The following is a 15,960-nucleotide window of genomic DNA, read 5'->3' on the forward strand; positions in this document are numbered from 1 at the left end:
TTTAAGCATAATAAATTGTAGTGCCATGATCCACCACTAGATGTCATTGACACCATCTTCCAGCTTTCCAAATGCAACCCTATTTTACAGACTTCCAAATATCTTTTCTAAAAAGAAGTCTCAAAGGTACTTTTAGTCCCCAAATTTCAAAGGTATGTATCTGTATTAATTCCAGATTGATCTTGTAGTTTCCTCTATTTCCCCCCAAAGCAATTAATTCGCCACTTTTCTTTTCCTGAGGGAGCGGTGTAAAAACTTCCCTTCCCTCTCTCATCGGGGAGGATTCTTTTCTTTGGGCATTCTTTTTTTCCAGGAAGGTAGTATTAAGGTCATAAAAAGAGGATAAAGTCTCACCCAGTTCCATCCACGTTGCTCAAAAATTGCTAGTTAGTGCTTATCTTTGGTTGTCAGCAGCTTCTGACTGGCCACATGAATGTAGCCAGTCATTCCCCTGCCAGTTTGCAGGGCTTCCTCGGATCCAGTGGAAGGGCCACTGCCCCTCCGCGATTGACGAGAGTCCCCTCCTTCTTTGTCGCCTCTCCGGGGTGACTTTCAACACTTTTTAGGGTACCCCTCCCTCTCTTTCTATTTCATTTCATTTTTATATATTTGTTATTTTTTAAATTTCGTGTCTTATTAAAAATTATTTCTACTCCTTTCCATTCCATTTTCTCTCTCCCTCTTTATTTTTAATTTAATTTCATTTTTCATTTCTATATATTTTTCTTATTTTTTAAAAATTTTTTGTATCTTATTAAAAAATTCCAATAAAAATATTTTTAAAACACAGAAAATTTCTCAACATAACTGCTACAGTTATGTTGGTAGTCTTCTCCTTACAGATAGTTATTTGCTTTAATCAAAATCTTTTCTCCTTTTCCTCTGTATGTATGTGTTTGTTTATTTACTGTGGCCAATTACTTTCTCTCTTATAATTGACTATGAAGGTAGGGATGTGTGTGTGTGTGTGTGTGTGTGCATTTTTCATTGAACCATAGTTTGGATTTATGAAGGCATCCTGAAGCCTATTAATCTAATCGCTGAATACCAAATCCCATAAAAAAATCATTAAGTCTAGCATTCTAGATGTTAGAGGCAGAAAATCACTATTTGGGTGACATTGTAGTACAAATGATCAATAAGATGAAAGAGATCATGAGATATAATCACATAATCATTATAACTGGTGCAGCTATTTACCCAACATACACTATGCAATTCCTTTGAACTTGATCTCTTACCATACCATTAAAGTACCGTTCCCATACTTGGATTGTGGGACTGGGGACCATATACACCCATCATTGTGAAATGTATACAGGTTTAATTTATACATCTAGCTTCATTGTTGCATTTCAATCTCCTGTCCTGGCTCTGGAGGCCTTTTGGAGGAGTCTTGTTTGGTTAGCTATCAACCTTGCTAAATAGTCCAGAACCTTTTGATCTTATGGTGTAAGGGAGATAAGTATACATTCATAATCAGAATACTACTTCTGCTGAAATTAATTTTAAAACAAAGGTTAAATGATTATAATTGATTAAGGCTTTAAACTGTACTTCATCACTTTTTTCCTTTTTTTTCTTTTTTCTTTTCTTTTTTCTTTTTTTTTTTTGGTCATCAAGTTTTTGACACCTTGCTAGGTGACTGGTGGTACTCGGATGTTGCCATATCCTAAAAGTGGTACAATGGGTGAAAAGGTTGAAAAGCCCTGCTTTGGAGAATAGCTTGACTCCCTCTTCTTTTTAGTTACATACCAATAGGATGGAAATTAAATAAATACTGCATGCATCTGTTTATAGTGAGAGGGAGGGAGGATGTGTGCACAAAGTTGAAAAAGATGCCCATTGTCTGTAAAATTATATAATGGACTTAATAATGGTTTGAAGAGCTCACCTCTTATTTTGAACAAGTATTTTATCTCTAGAAAGTAATTCAGAAGCTTCTTTATAAATTGTCTGTTTAATTTCCCATTAGTTTTCATAAGTGAACTGTCTTAAATTAAATGTATATAAATACCATATGGATAAATGGGTGGGTATGTCTGTCTTAGCTGATGTGTATTATGTATATGTGTCTTGTATATACACATTTACCATATAATAAATATATTGTTGGGGGAAGAGGTTCTGCATTTTTCCTTTCCTCTCTTTTATACACTAGACCAGGGGTCCCCAAATCCCAGTCCATGGACTGGTACCAGGTACCAGGCCGTAGCATGCCAGCAATCAGGCCGCAAAAACAAGCAAAGCCCCATCCGCAGGATGTAGGCAGCACACAAAACCATGCATCCTCCAGTCCACACAATAGCCTCTCTCCACATAACCGGTCCCTGGTGCCCAAAAGGTTGGGGGCCTCTGCCCTAGACAGTTAGGGCAAAGCCTATCTGAATTTATTTCTGATACTTTCTTTGTTTCCCAGGCTTAAAGTGTGTTTTTATACATGTTTTTGTAACCATCTCTGCATAGTTTCTCCAAAGTTCTCTTTGGCTGTGTTGTGGCAATTATGAGCAACCACAGAGATGTTTTCCACTAAGCTGGAATAATTATGAATAGGACCAGTGGGGCAAAATTTGATGATTACATGATTATAGCATGTATCCAGTGATTAGTTTCTTTTTACTCTCCAAAAGTTATAGTTTCCAGAATAAGCAGTTTCAATAATAGCAGTAAACATAAATTTAAACTATTTTTCAGCTGCCTTCAGAGCCTTGGTGGAGCAGTGGGCTAATGCCTCCTTAAGTAACACCAGCTGCCTGCAATTAGTGCAGGTTCGCATCCCACCAGGCTCAAGGTTGACTCAGCCTTCCATCCTTCCGAGGTAGGTAAAATGAGGACCCAGATTGTTGGGGGCAATTAAGCTGACTTTGTAATAATGCCGCTGGGGGTGTGTGTGAAAGCCCTAATAAGCAGGCATATACATAGAATGAAGGCTACTGCTAAGCTTGTAAGCCGCCCTGAGTCTTCGGAGAAGGGCGGGATATAAATGGAATTAAAATAAATAAAAATAATAAGCCTGCAGAAGTACAGCCTAGGTCTTTGACATAATTTTTTAGAGGGACCTCAATTTATAAAAATATTTTAGTGTAACAGTGGTATCATCCTTAAAATTCTTTATCATTGAGGTCAAATTAGGAGCTAACTTGTGGTTGAAATAGCAACCGGTCGTTAGAAGAGACCATTGTGGTTAACTGGATGCATAACTAAACTATTTAGCTGTATTTAGCTATATATTTTTCTAACTTTACCTGTAGAGGTTTGAGCATCTGTATGGCTATTATTGCAGAGTGAGCGCCTGTTACTCGTCCCAGCTTCTGCCCACCTAGCAGTTCGAAAGCACGTAAAAATGCAAGTAGAAAAATAGGGACCACTACGGTGGGACGGTAACAGCGTTCCGTGCGCCTTTGGCGTCTAGTCATGCCGGCCACATGACCACGGAGACGTCCTCGGACAAGCGCTGGCTCGTCAGCTTTGAAACGGAGATGAGCACCGGCCCCTAGAGTCGGAAACGACTAGCACGCATGTGCGGGTGAACCTTTACCTTTACCTTTTATGGCTATTATTCACAGGGTGCTCACATGGCGGGAATCTAGTTACTATAGCCTAAGGCAGGGGTAGGCAACCTTGGCTCTTTTATGACTCGTGGACTTCAACTCCCAGAATTCCTGAGCCAGCCATGCCTAAGGGGGAGAGAGGTGAATATAACCAAGTTTCCATTCAATTTGTCCTTTCTCTCATTGGCTGCCAAGGAAATTTCATTATAACCATTCAGATCAAGTTTGGAGGGGGAATCACATATCCTATAGGAACAGAATATCTGTTTTAATCACAAGTTCTGTTTATACGGCTAAAGATGAATATTTCAGTTATGCTGGTTAAAGTATTATTTCAAAATTCCTTGGTAGCTAAGCAGGAATAATTTTCAAACATGAGAAGAGTAAGAGCAGGAACAAATGTTAATAATGTTAAAATTAATCATACAAGGAAAGATTTTAGTATACAGTTTTGATTAGTCCTTGTTAATTAGTCAAAAAGACCAATATGTTGCAGATTGGACACATTTATTTTAATTCCCCTGTTGATGTCAATAAGAGTTAAAGGGGGCTTGGAATAGACCTTCGTATTTATTACTGCCACCTTTTGCACTGTAATGATCTCCACCATACTCTCAGTAATTATGATAAGCTAATGAATATAGCTCTAAATTGTGTGGTCCCAGAGATCTTTATAGGCAAGTTCACTGGACGGATATGCCAGAGACACGAGATCTTTTTCAACAGTTGGCAGATTAATGAATAATTAATTAGTCGACTTCTATGCTTTCCTGGTGAAGGATTGTTAAATTAATTGCTTGCTTTTCGTAATGAGATATGATGGGGATGTTAGCAAATAGCCTATGGGGTTCAATAGACCCATGTTTATCATCGCTTTTGTTGGCACAGCAGTGCAATGGTCAATTTGGGATATGGCATTCCAAGCCAGTTCTCACTGGTTAAATAAGGATCTCTTATAACTTTAGATAGCTAAAAAGATAACCTGAAGGCAGATGTGGGAAGAACACGCTTTCTTTCCTTGAACTGTCCTCCTGTGCTTAAAATTGTCCATAAGGATAGTGGGTGAAGGGAGATGTGTAGAAATGTTCTACCCTCATGAGAATTTTTTACACGTGTGGGTACGGATCAAAATGTACTCTCTGTATTTATAACAATAAAGAACGTGAACGCCTGAAAAGTATTACATTTGGTTTCTTTTTTTCCTTTTCTATAGTTCTACTGAGAAGTCTTTTCCCTGGAGATCTGCAGGTATACTTTTGCTTTTATGACTACATAATTCATTGCTTTCTTGTTAACCCACTTGTTCTGAACCACGGTCATATAAGTTACACGAAAGGCAAGGTGTTATATAATCTTTTAAGGAGATGTACAAATGTTCCTTGCACAATCTGTTGTATTTACATAATAGCGTTTTCCGTGCAATCCAGGCCCTAACTGAAACATTCATACTTAAGTCTGTACACAGGACAAAAGAGAGTTCTTTGAACTATGCATGGGTCAAAACAGGGTTCAACCTTTCAAAAGTAGTTCAGGGATGGGATGGGAAGAATAGAGAAAGTGCCAGGAATATGAGCAGTGGATGGAAGGGCCAGATTGGTGCATCATGTCCCCCCTCTTCCCTCCTCCATTCAGCATCAATTAATATAGCATATCCCATCAACCCATCTGAGCTCAACCTTCCTAGTCCCACCCCCACATCTGCCATCACTTGCCCAGTGTAGCTTACGCTATTTATTAGTCCATCTGTTCCCGGATCTCAGCATCTCCCCTTCCCTATCATCCATGAGCTGTTCTCCTTGAAGAGCAGAAAGGAAAAATGAAAATATGAAAGCTTCCACAGATTGTGATGCAAAAATGGAACTTTTTTTCCTTTGTGATGCTTTCATTTTCTTTAGATGGTTTCCTAACCCCACCCCAACACAGAGGAGCACTCTAAAATCTAATTGTGACATGTGACGTAGCTTTCCTTTCTGGGTAAGCAACATTATGCAAAGTGTAGAAAAGGGCTGAGAAATATTAGACCAAAAAAATTGAAGGCACTTACATACATATATATATATATATCAGTCCTCGTTCATTTTCTGTATGTGGCCAAACCATATGTACTTGTTTTATACTGCTTATCTTTCATATTCACTCTCCATTCATTCAGCACCATTCATTCCTGACCCGAACTCTTCATGTTTTCACATAAAAAATCCAGTATAGGCAGTCCTTGTTTACTGACCACTCATTCACTAACCTTTCAAAGTTATAATGGTGTTGAAAAACAACTTATGACTGGTCCTCAAAGTTGTAGCTGTCGCAGTCTTCCTGCAGTCATGTGATCATGATTTCACAGCTTGGCACACATTTATGTTGGTCACAGTATTCTGCTGTCAATGATCACCATTTACAATCTTCCCGGGCAGCTTCTGACAAACAAAATCAATGGGGAACCAGCAGGAAATCATAAATCAGGGGTCTTCAAACTTGGCCCTTTTATGACTTGTGGACTTCATCTCCCAGAATTCCTCAGCCAGCATTAAGTATGATGTCATAATTAATGACTACAGGCGATTCACTTAACAACCACAGACGGAAATGATGTGATCACTTGATGTTTTACTTAACAACTGCACCACTTAGCAACACTGTTGCTGGTCCCAATTGCAGTAAGTAATCAAGGACTACACTTGTAGTCTTCTCCCCCCCCACTGCCTCCAGATGCACTTCATATTTCCTCGGGTTCAGCCAAGTCCTACTTCCATGTAGCATCTTGCCTGTGTGTCATACATTGCACAAACCTTTAAGGTGATAGGACATACAAGCTATATTGGCTTGTAAGGTTGTCACTAGATTAGTAATTCTAGCATGCATAGAATAATAAGATTGCATTTGGGGATAAAACTTTGGTTGCTTACTATAGTGGCATATTGGCCAAAATGTGCCCCAAAATACTGATCTTTCAGTTAGCAGGGAATGAAGCATGTGACACAGTTAATTTAATAAATACTTTTCTGTCATACAAAAATTAATTTACCGGAAAATTCCTTTGACATAAATGAATTGTATATAATCATGAATATCATCAAGTTATTCACCAAGCAATCAATGATCCAAACAACTCCTTATGACTGAGATTTTCAGGACTAGCATAATTTAATTTTTCTGTATTAAATGTCTGTTACCTTCCTTGTTCCTTTGGTTGTAATCCAAATAAATGTATCAGTAGGACTAAAGTGTAAGCCATTGCCTATTTCATTGTAAGTGGATATTTTAAGTCAAGGCCATAATTCCAGTAGCGCTTCCTTCATATAGTGAGTTGACCCCCACACATATTCATTTCCTTTTTAATGTGTTAAGTGCTTGAGCTTCTTACTGTTAATTGTTTTCTGTATTAAGTGTCTGTTATCTTCTCTGTTCCCTTGGTTATAATGCAGATAAATATATCAATAGGCCTAAATTGTAAGCCATTGCCTATTTCATAGTAAGTGGATATTTTAAGTCACAGCCATAATTCTAATAATGCTTCCTTCATATAGTGAGTTGACCCCCAAACATATTTTCTTTTCTATGTGCTAAGTGCCCGAGCTTTTAGCCTGTTAATTGTTTTAAGCTGTGAAGCTAAGAAAACATTATTTAAATAACTAACAAACCAAAAGCTGATTCTAAAACTCTGATTCACAGATGCTCCAATATTTTTTTTGTGTGCCTTCTGGTGCAAATGCTTTCAACTGCATTTCATTTAAGACATATTGAAAATTGCCAGCTATTGCTTCAAAACTTTCTTCATTCAATATCACAGAATTGTTTGGAGAAATAAACTGATAACATATCTAAACTATCAGCATGGCATATATAGTTCATTTTTCCTTAAGCTCTTGAAGGAAAGAAGTATGGATGTTACGTGGTGTCATATTCCAAGGAGACTTTACATGACTTATACCACTTCCCTTTGTTTGGAAGGAGGCATTTTTATACAGTATATCCTGTGTGGTATTTTTTACTTTGGTTGGCCATCAGCTGGCAGGATGTGACAAATGTAACAACTTGAAACCAAAAAGGAGCCATCAATGGACATGAAGAAATCATGAATCAGAAAGCCTCAAATTACTTGTAGTACCAACACAAGATATATAAAAAGAGATCATTGCAGCTAACAGAGCTGGACTACAGGAAGTCCTCAGCTTATAGCCACAATTGGAACCAGAACTGCTGTCACTAAGTGAAGCAGCTGCTAAGAGAGTCATGCCTAATTGTATGACTTTTTTGCCGTGGTCGCTAAGTGAATCGTGCAATTGTTAAGTGAATCTGGCTTCTCTTATTGACTTTATTTATTGAAAGCCCCACCCCTACCAAGGTTATAATTGGCAGTCATATGACCTGGGACCCAGCAACTATGGTAAATAAATGGCAGTTACCAAGCACCCAAATTTTGATCACATATCTGCAGGGTTGCTACAATGGTTGTAAATAGGAAGACCAGCCACAAATCAGTTTTTAACACTATCGTAACTTCAAATGGTCGCTAAACAAATGGTTGTAAGTTGCAAACTACCTGTATAAAAATTCAGATGACCAGTAGAATATATGAACGCTCTGCTGCCATTTTGAGATAGACTGCATTTTTGCATTCCAAATCTGATAGCCCTAGTTTTTTAAAAACATTTTCTGTAGTAACAAAGAAAGAAAGATCACCGGAGGTTTAAAGCCTTTCTGAATACAGACCTCGTAATTCAACATCTGGTATCATTCTAGGTATTGAAGACTGTTGGGAATCTGTATTGGTTTCATTCTATGGCCGCCACCAGAATAGCCGACAATTTCTTCAGTTATTGTTTTCAAATTTCCCTGCATGGAAAATGTATGATATCATCTTTTTGGAGCTGAGAAGAAAAGAACATTTGCGAAAGAGGGCACTTTTCAGATAGAAATATTGCATACACAGTCATACACTTGCTTACCTGTTTCCGTATGGAGAATATACCATACTACCTACCTTTGTTGGTAATGTTATGTAGAATGAAGTCATGAACGCACAGAAAGGTATATGTAAGCTGTTTTTATTGACTAACAAAACTCTGCTTTCAGAATTTCCAAATGCAGGTGTAAATAAGCTCAGAACATCGGAGAGTGTTCCTATCACTTCTTACCATGTTGGAACAGAGCCTGAACAAGGAAATCTTTACTCTCCAGAGCAGACATCGCTTCATGAAAGTGAGGGTCTGTTATATACATCTTAAATAATCTGACATTTTTCAATTCAAGAGGGTTTTTTTTGTGTGTGTGTGTGTGTGGTAACTTGTAATAATGTCAGTCTTGTAATGATTTATTTCCGCAGGATCAGTTGGTAACTCTAGAAGCTCAACACAGATGAATTCATATTCTGATAGCGGGTACCAGGAAGTAGGCAGTTTCCATAACAGCCAGAACCCAGGAAAAGGAGAGAGCAGACAGCAGCATTCTTTTGCAGGAGCAAACAATAACCATTTAGTGCGAAGTTCACGTGCTGAAGGACAAACTTTGGTACAGGTACAGCTAAATTCCAGCACCTGTTTTCGTTCAGTGTTCCATGTGCTGGACATTTGCAAATAGTTATGCTTTGTCATTGTGTAAGGAGATATGTCTGTATTTTACAAGAAAAGGCCCCCAACCTTTTGGGCACCAGGGACTGGTTCTGTGGAGAGAGGTTTCTCAACGGACCAGAGGGGTCATGGTTTCCTGTGCTGCCTGCATCCCGTGAACGGGGCTTCGCTTCTTTCCGGGGCCCAGTTTCTGGCATGCTGCAGACCGGTGCCAGTCCACAGACTGGGGGTTGGGGACCCCAGCACTAATTTATGTAGTAGAGGTCTGCTATTTATTACAATATTGATTTCTTTCTGCCCATGGGGCACTCGTTTCTAGTACCATGGGATTTTCTTTCTTCATAGCCTCCCCCCTCCCTTCATCGTTTTCCTCCAATATCTGCTCGGGAAAGGCTTCCAACTATTTTGAGCAGATGTGGAGAATGGGCAGCGTATAGGAAGAATAAATTCTCTTCCTGGGTACTGTTCTGCCATATAAGTTGCCCAATGTTTTTTTAAGTTTGCAACGTTTACTCAAATTAATTTATTGTTCATTAAAAAAACAAAATATCACAGCACTTGAAAAGCTGCCCACAAAAAGTGAATTTTAAATTTTGAAAGTGTGTGTATGAAAGTACATTTAAGAAAGTACATTTAAGAAAAGTCCACAAAATTATAACTTAGTGTATATGTAGTATAAAAAAATAATATTTACCAAATTAATATAATTGTCTTAAGACATAATTGTCTACAGATTATAAACAAATCATATAAAAATTTATAGAAATAAAAACCATGAAACAACACATTTATCACAGCTATTCCACAAAAATAAAAATAAACTCAACAAAAACATTGTTTATTGTTACATATTGCAATAAGTATAGTTTGTATGAAAAAGGTCAACTAAATAAGCCTGAGCCTATATTTGTAATGAAAAGATGACTGTTAAACTAAAGATACAGCGATGCAAAATTATAATGGTATAATTATATAATCATTTTACAGGGTTATTATCTTTATAGCCTCTCTCAAGGAAATCTGAAAAATATTTTCTATTTCATTTTTTATTTTTCTATTTAGTAAACAATGTTCAGTGTTCTCTAACAATGCATTCTAGATGGATGCTGTAATAAATAAAATTGTTTAACAACATTTTAGGCTCAGTGTAACAAAAGGAAAGTATTTTACTTTTCATTGGGAGAAACTGAGAGTTCAGTCCTGTTCAGAAGTACTTTCCAGTGCATCCAATAGGGCCTAATCCCAAATCTGTATATGAGGTTTTCACTTTACACTTAAATTTATTTTGTTGATATCGTTATTTTTCTCCTTTTTAATAGACAGCACCAAACATAGCTTCCACCAACAGAGCCATGAGACGTGTAAGTTCTGTTCCATCAAGGGCCCAATCTCCCTCATATGTAACCACTACAGGAGTTTCCCCTTCAAGGGGATCACTCAGAACTTCTTTAGGAAGTGGCTATGGTTCGCCATCTATTACTGAGTCACGGTCTGTCAGCTCTAATGTTTTCTCAACATTACCTGTTCAAAGAGCAGCATCTCCATTTACTACACAGAGGCCTGCCTCACCAGTAGCAGTGCGCCGAATTGGTTCAATAACATCTAGGCAATCAACCAACCCCAATGGAGGAACTCCTCAATACCAGCCTTCAGTCAGAGTTGGTTCACCTCTCACAATAAATGATACGCAGACAAGAGTAGCCTCTCCACCCTTAACTCAAGTTGGATCTTCGTCACCAAAGCGCTCTGGGATGACTGCTGTTCCACAACATTTGGGAACATTACAACAGACACTTCATGACATTGAGCAATATGCACAGCAGTATGATATCTATGAAAGAATGGTTCCACCTCGTCCAGACAGCCTTACAGGTTAGTAAAAAGGTAAAGACACAACTTAAAATTTTGTGCAATTATATTTTATGTTAATGACAAATGGAATTATCTGAAGCAATTATTGCAATTATTTTTCTGAAAATGAATGTTTTAAAGAAAGGAATTGATTCTTTCAAAAATAATAACAATTGGTTAGTGTGGTTGCATATTTTCACTTTTTTTTCTTTTCTAAGTCAGAATTGAATTTCAAGCTGAGGAAGAAAGAATAAGCAAATCTAAAAAAATACAAAATTACTAATATTTCTGTGCTGTAAATATATGTCAGATCTCACATATATAGGTTTGCTTTCATTGCACAAATGATTATGCTCTAACTCATGGGTGTCAAACTTGCGACGTCATGTGACATGTCGCGACGTATCGTGATTTTTTTCCCCATTGCCGGCAATGCGGTGGGGGCACGGTTTTGGCATGATGCATGTGGCCCAGGGGCCGGCAGTTTGATACTCCTGCTCTAACTAAATAACAAATGGTAAAAATAAAATATATCATCTTAGTTGGCTTAAAAATTGTTAATCATATTATAGAGTGTCCTCTTAATATCTCAGAGCATTTTTTTTAGAAATAAAAGGGGGGAAAAGTACAGAATAACATTCTTCTATAGTTTGCATTTATCTTGCCTAATAATTAAATTATTAATACTATGCTCCAAAATACCTTTCTGCTATTTTTTCAAGACTGAATCAATTTGATGGGGAGAAATGTTTTCATATTTTTTCTAAGAACATTTTTATGGATTTTTCACTATATGGCCATAGGGCTGTGCATTTATTTTATTTTATTATTTGTATCCTGCCTTTATTATTTTTACAAGTAACTCAAGGCAGTGAATTTATCCAACACACCTTTCTCCTACTATTTTCCCCACAACAACCCGCCTATGAAGTGAGTTGGGCTGAGAGAGAGAGACTGACTCAAGATCACCTGCCGGCTTTCATAGCTATGGCAGAACTAGAATTCACAATCTCCCACTTTTTAGCCTAGTGACTTCTGACCAAACTGGCTTTCAATTTATTTAACTTATACATTGGTGGCTTCTAATTATGCACAATAAAGATCTAAAAGATCTGCAGCTTCCCTGCTTTCCAGTCCTCAATTACATTTCAACAAAATATCTCACAGGTTTTCCCCCATGGAATTTTTTCAGATCATAAAATATTGGAGACTATAAAATAATGAAGAAATATGAAACATGAACACAATTTCTGCTCTGCAGTGGTGAAGTTAGTTAAAAATGCCATTAACTTTTGTTCTAAAGAAATTCTAAAGTATCTTGAGAATTAGAAAAACGCAAGCTACTTTTTCAGGAAAAAAAAACTTTAGGCAAATAAGCTATTGAAACATTACTTCTGCAGTTGATAATTATATCTTTAAGTAGCCAACATGATATTTAATTATTTGTTTGGAATATTTATAGCTCACCCACAATCTATTGACTCACATGGTGAATTGCAGTCCTCTTTAAAAAAGAGAAAAGAGTAGCACCGGGTAAAATCAGTAATAAATTACTTAAAAATACAATATAAAACTACAATGAATAAGTATCAGGGAGGCATTTAAAAGACAAAGGCCCGGTGAAACATAACATGAATTGTCAAATCCGAGAGCTAAAAAATCAGGTCTTCAACTGGCATTAAAATCCGATAACATTGGCACCAGCATTACCTTACAGGAAACTATATTCTTTGTTAGATGTCTATGGAAATTCTCAGTCATCCAGGTCATGGTTGTCCCAAAACTGCTTTTTCAAGAGGCAACTGGACTTTTCTGTTTTTCTTTGAAGATGTTTCACTTCTCATCCAAGAAGCTTTTTCGGCTCTGACTGGGTGGTGGGGAATGGAAGGATTCTATGTTCTTTGTTAGCTGGATCTTAAAACGAAGCATGTATTTATTTAGAAATTTCTATCCTTTTGCCCCAACACAATCATTAGTATAATTTCAGCATAAGAATATTTTCAAGTTTCAATTTAAAATGTTTTCATTAGATACATAAATTCTGAAATTAACCCATTTTATCCAGTGATATTTTTCAAAACAGATTAAATCAGCATGAATAAATTTTACAGGTTTTGTTAAGAAATAAAATATGGCAGCCGAGAAAATGTGTTTAAATTTATCTTAGAAGAGATACTGAAAAGTTGATACTTTGTGCTTGATTCAGCAAATTTCAGTGAAAATAGGCATGTATGTTTAAGTCATTTATTATCACTGCATCATGCTCATTTTGCCCAAAAAAGAAAACTCAGAATGTTTTTAAGAAAAACTCTCTACTGGTTTAATGAGTCTCTTTCAAAGTATGATATCCACAGAATTGTGATCTGTTTATTATTTGCTTTATTTTCCATATATTTTTTCCTTATTTTACAGAATATGCAAGCTTCCCAAAATCAGTTATAATTGGGGCAGCATATAAGCTCACTAAAATAAATAATAAATAAAATAAATATCCATCCGCATAAATTTGTTTATAGTTATATAAGACAGCTGAAATTCTGAAATAGAGTTCTGATACAAATGTTTCATAGAAACATGGTTTAACAGACCAGTTGTGGGGAGATAGCATCTGTTACTCCCAAATGTCTGTCAAATCTCAAATTATGTAATTTACAATAATTTGTATCATTTGCATAATGATATTGTTAAGTAAATGATGCAACTGACATCAATTCATGTCGTTTACATAATGACATCATTACACAAATGACGTAAATCTCAAATGAGATAAAAGTATCATAAAATTAACATATTTAATTGCCTTATCTAGACTACTTTGGGTGCCGTGGGCTTGTCCATTATATTTGGGGGCAGGGGGGGGATATCCAGATTGAAAATTTATCTGCTGCATCTGAAGACTGCTAAATAAGGATCTGTTAAATGGAATTTTCCCTCTATTTCCCTAAGATTTTTAAATTTTTATGCAGTTAAGAACCCCTTCTCACTTTTAAAAATTGTGGAGAATCCCAAGAGAGCTTTTGTTCATATGGGTTATATTTATCAACATTTACTGTATTAAAAATTAAAATTGATGTATCTGCTGCACTTTTGCTTCTCACAATTGTTTTATGTAATTTAATCATGCATTATTTTTAATATAGGCTGGCAAATAATTTTGATTTTGTGGATTTCTGACAGCCTCTTGGGGAAATTCTAGGAGTCCCAGGACCACATTTTAAAAAATACTGGTCTAGTTTATGGGGAACATACTGTATGTTGGGATGAGAGGGTCCTTGGTGCTCTCTGAGCTTGTTTGTTTTCTTGCAGATATTTCATTACCAACCTAGGTAACATCAGTGCTACCGTGTTTTCCCAAAAATAAGACCCGGCCTTATCTTTTTTTTTGCCCCCAAAAGAGGCACCAGGTCTTATTTTGGGGGGGGGTGTCTTTTCCACGCAACTCCGGCACCGACAGCCCCACCCAGCCGGCCCACTTCTGTGGCTGAAGGAACAGCTTCATTCTGCAGTTGAGAATGGAGCTCGGCCCTGCATTTCGCCATCAGAGGCCTTTCCGGAAGGCCTATGCAGCCAAGAACTGACCTATAGCCTCTGACTGCAAAATGCAGGCCTGAGTTCCATTCTCAGCTGCAGAATGAAGCTGCTCCTTTGGCCGTAGTGGGCTGGTAAGGCAAGTGTCGATTCATGGGAGGCCTGGCTGCAATGGTAAGCGCCACCCACCCCCACCCTACCTTGATTTTTAGGGCTTATTTGGGGGGGAAACGGTAGTAAAGAGGGCAGTTTGCTGCCTATATTCTGGTGGTTTGTACTGTCAGTGTTGTGGGGGTGGTCTTAGAGATTCAGTTTACTGTTGGCTCTTTGACAGTTTCTTGATTGGGGTATTGTTTACTTGACAGTTGGTCTGATGTTAACTTTGGACTTAAACTGTGCTGATGTGGATGCTGATTGCGGTGGTGAGGTGCTCTGGTCTTTTTGCTCCTTTTTTGGGCTGGGTGATAGTCTGTTTTGCATAGTCTATAGATGTTGTTAATATCTGTGTGTCTGTTGATGGATGATTTATCAGAGTGCCTGGCTTGTAAAAATTCCCTGGCATTTTTGAACTTGGCCTGGTCTAGGATGGTCACATTTTCCCAATTGAAACTATGGTTAAATCTGTCTGTATGTTGTGAAATTAAAGAATTTTCATCATGTCTTCTGACTGCTAGTTTATGTTCATGGATGCGTTCTGCCAGTTTTCTGCCTGTTTGTCCTACATAGTGGTTGCAACATGCAGTCGTTACATTGCATGTTGTAGATGGCTTTTTTCTTCTGGGGTTGTTGGGTCTTTTGGTCTGGTTAAGATGTCTTGAAGGACTTTAGTTCGCTTGTGTGCTACGCTGATTCCATGTGCTTGTAGGAGTCTGTTGGTGGTTTCTGAGATATTCTTGATATATGGCAATGTAATTCTTGCTAGGGTTTGTGTTGGTTGTGCTGTATTGGATTGAGTGGTCAGGGACTTTTTGATAAAATTGCATGGATATCCATTTTGTTGGAATACGTTGTATAGATGCTCTATTTCCTTTTTCTGCTGTTCCAAGTTGCTGCGTGTGTTTGGGCTCATTTAAATAAAGTCCTTATGCAGCTTCTCTTGTGGGAGGTTGGGTTGTTGCTTTGATAGTGGAGCACCTGGTTAGTATGGGTGGGTTTTTTTTGTAGACTTGCATTTCTAGTAGTGCCATTGTGGTCTTTGCTCATCAGGATGTCCAGGAAGGACAGCAAGTTGTTATTTTTTCTAGTAAACTGGATTCCTTTAAAAATGTTGATGGTTCTATGTTGCTCTCTCATTGGTCCTTTATTATTATGGTGAAGGTGTCATCTACAGACAGCACGCAAATGGGAAAAAGTTGCCTGCAGGGACACTTCCACCAAAGTCCAACTTTTCTTCCTGAATGAATGCCCTACCTTATTTCGTATTTCCTGCACATGGTTTGTGTTCTTCATGGAAGAAAAATTTA

The 15,960-nt window shown here is 37.5% G+C and overlaps 1 protein-coding gene across 2 annotated transcripts in view; it reads left to right on the forward strand.

Annotated features, from left to right (window-relative positions):
- Positions 1 to 15,960, forward strand: part of PKP4 (plakophilin 4) — a 151,601-nt gene that overhangs the window by 90,426 nt on the left and 45,215 nt on the right. For both annotated transcript variants that reach the window (XM_083350437.1, XM_083350438.1), the window contains 4 exons: positions 4,765 to 4,799; positions 8,625 to 8,750; positions 8,875 to 9,065; positions 10,438 to 10,990. In XM_083350437.1, the coding sequence (XP_083206563.1) occupies positions 4,765 to 4,799; positions 8,625 to 8,750; positions 8,875 to 9,065; positions 10,438 to 10,990 (905 nt within the window). The remainder of the gene's footprint in view (positions 1 to 4,764; positions 4,800 to 8,624; positions 8,751 to 8,874; positions 9,066 to 10,437; positions 10,991 to 15,960) is intronic.

The sequence above is a fragment of the Vipera ursinii genome (genome assembly GCF_947247035.1).
Source record: "Vipera ursinii genome assembly, chromosome: 1".
NCBI lineage: Eukaryota > Metazoa > Chordata > Lepidosauria > Squamata > Viperidae > Vipera > Vipera ursinii.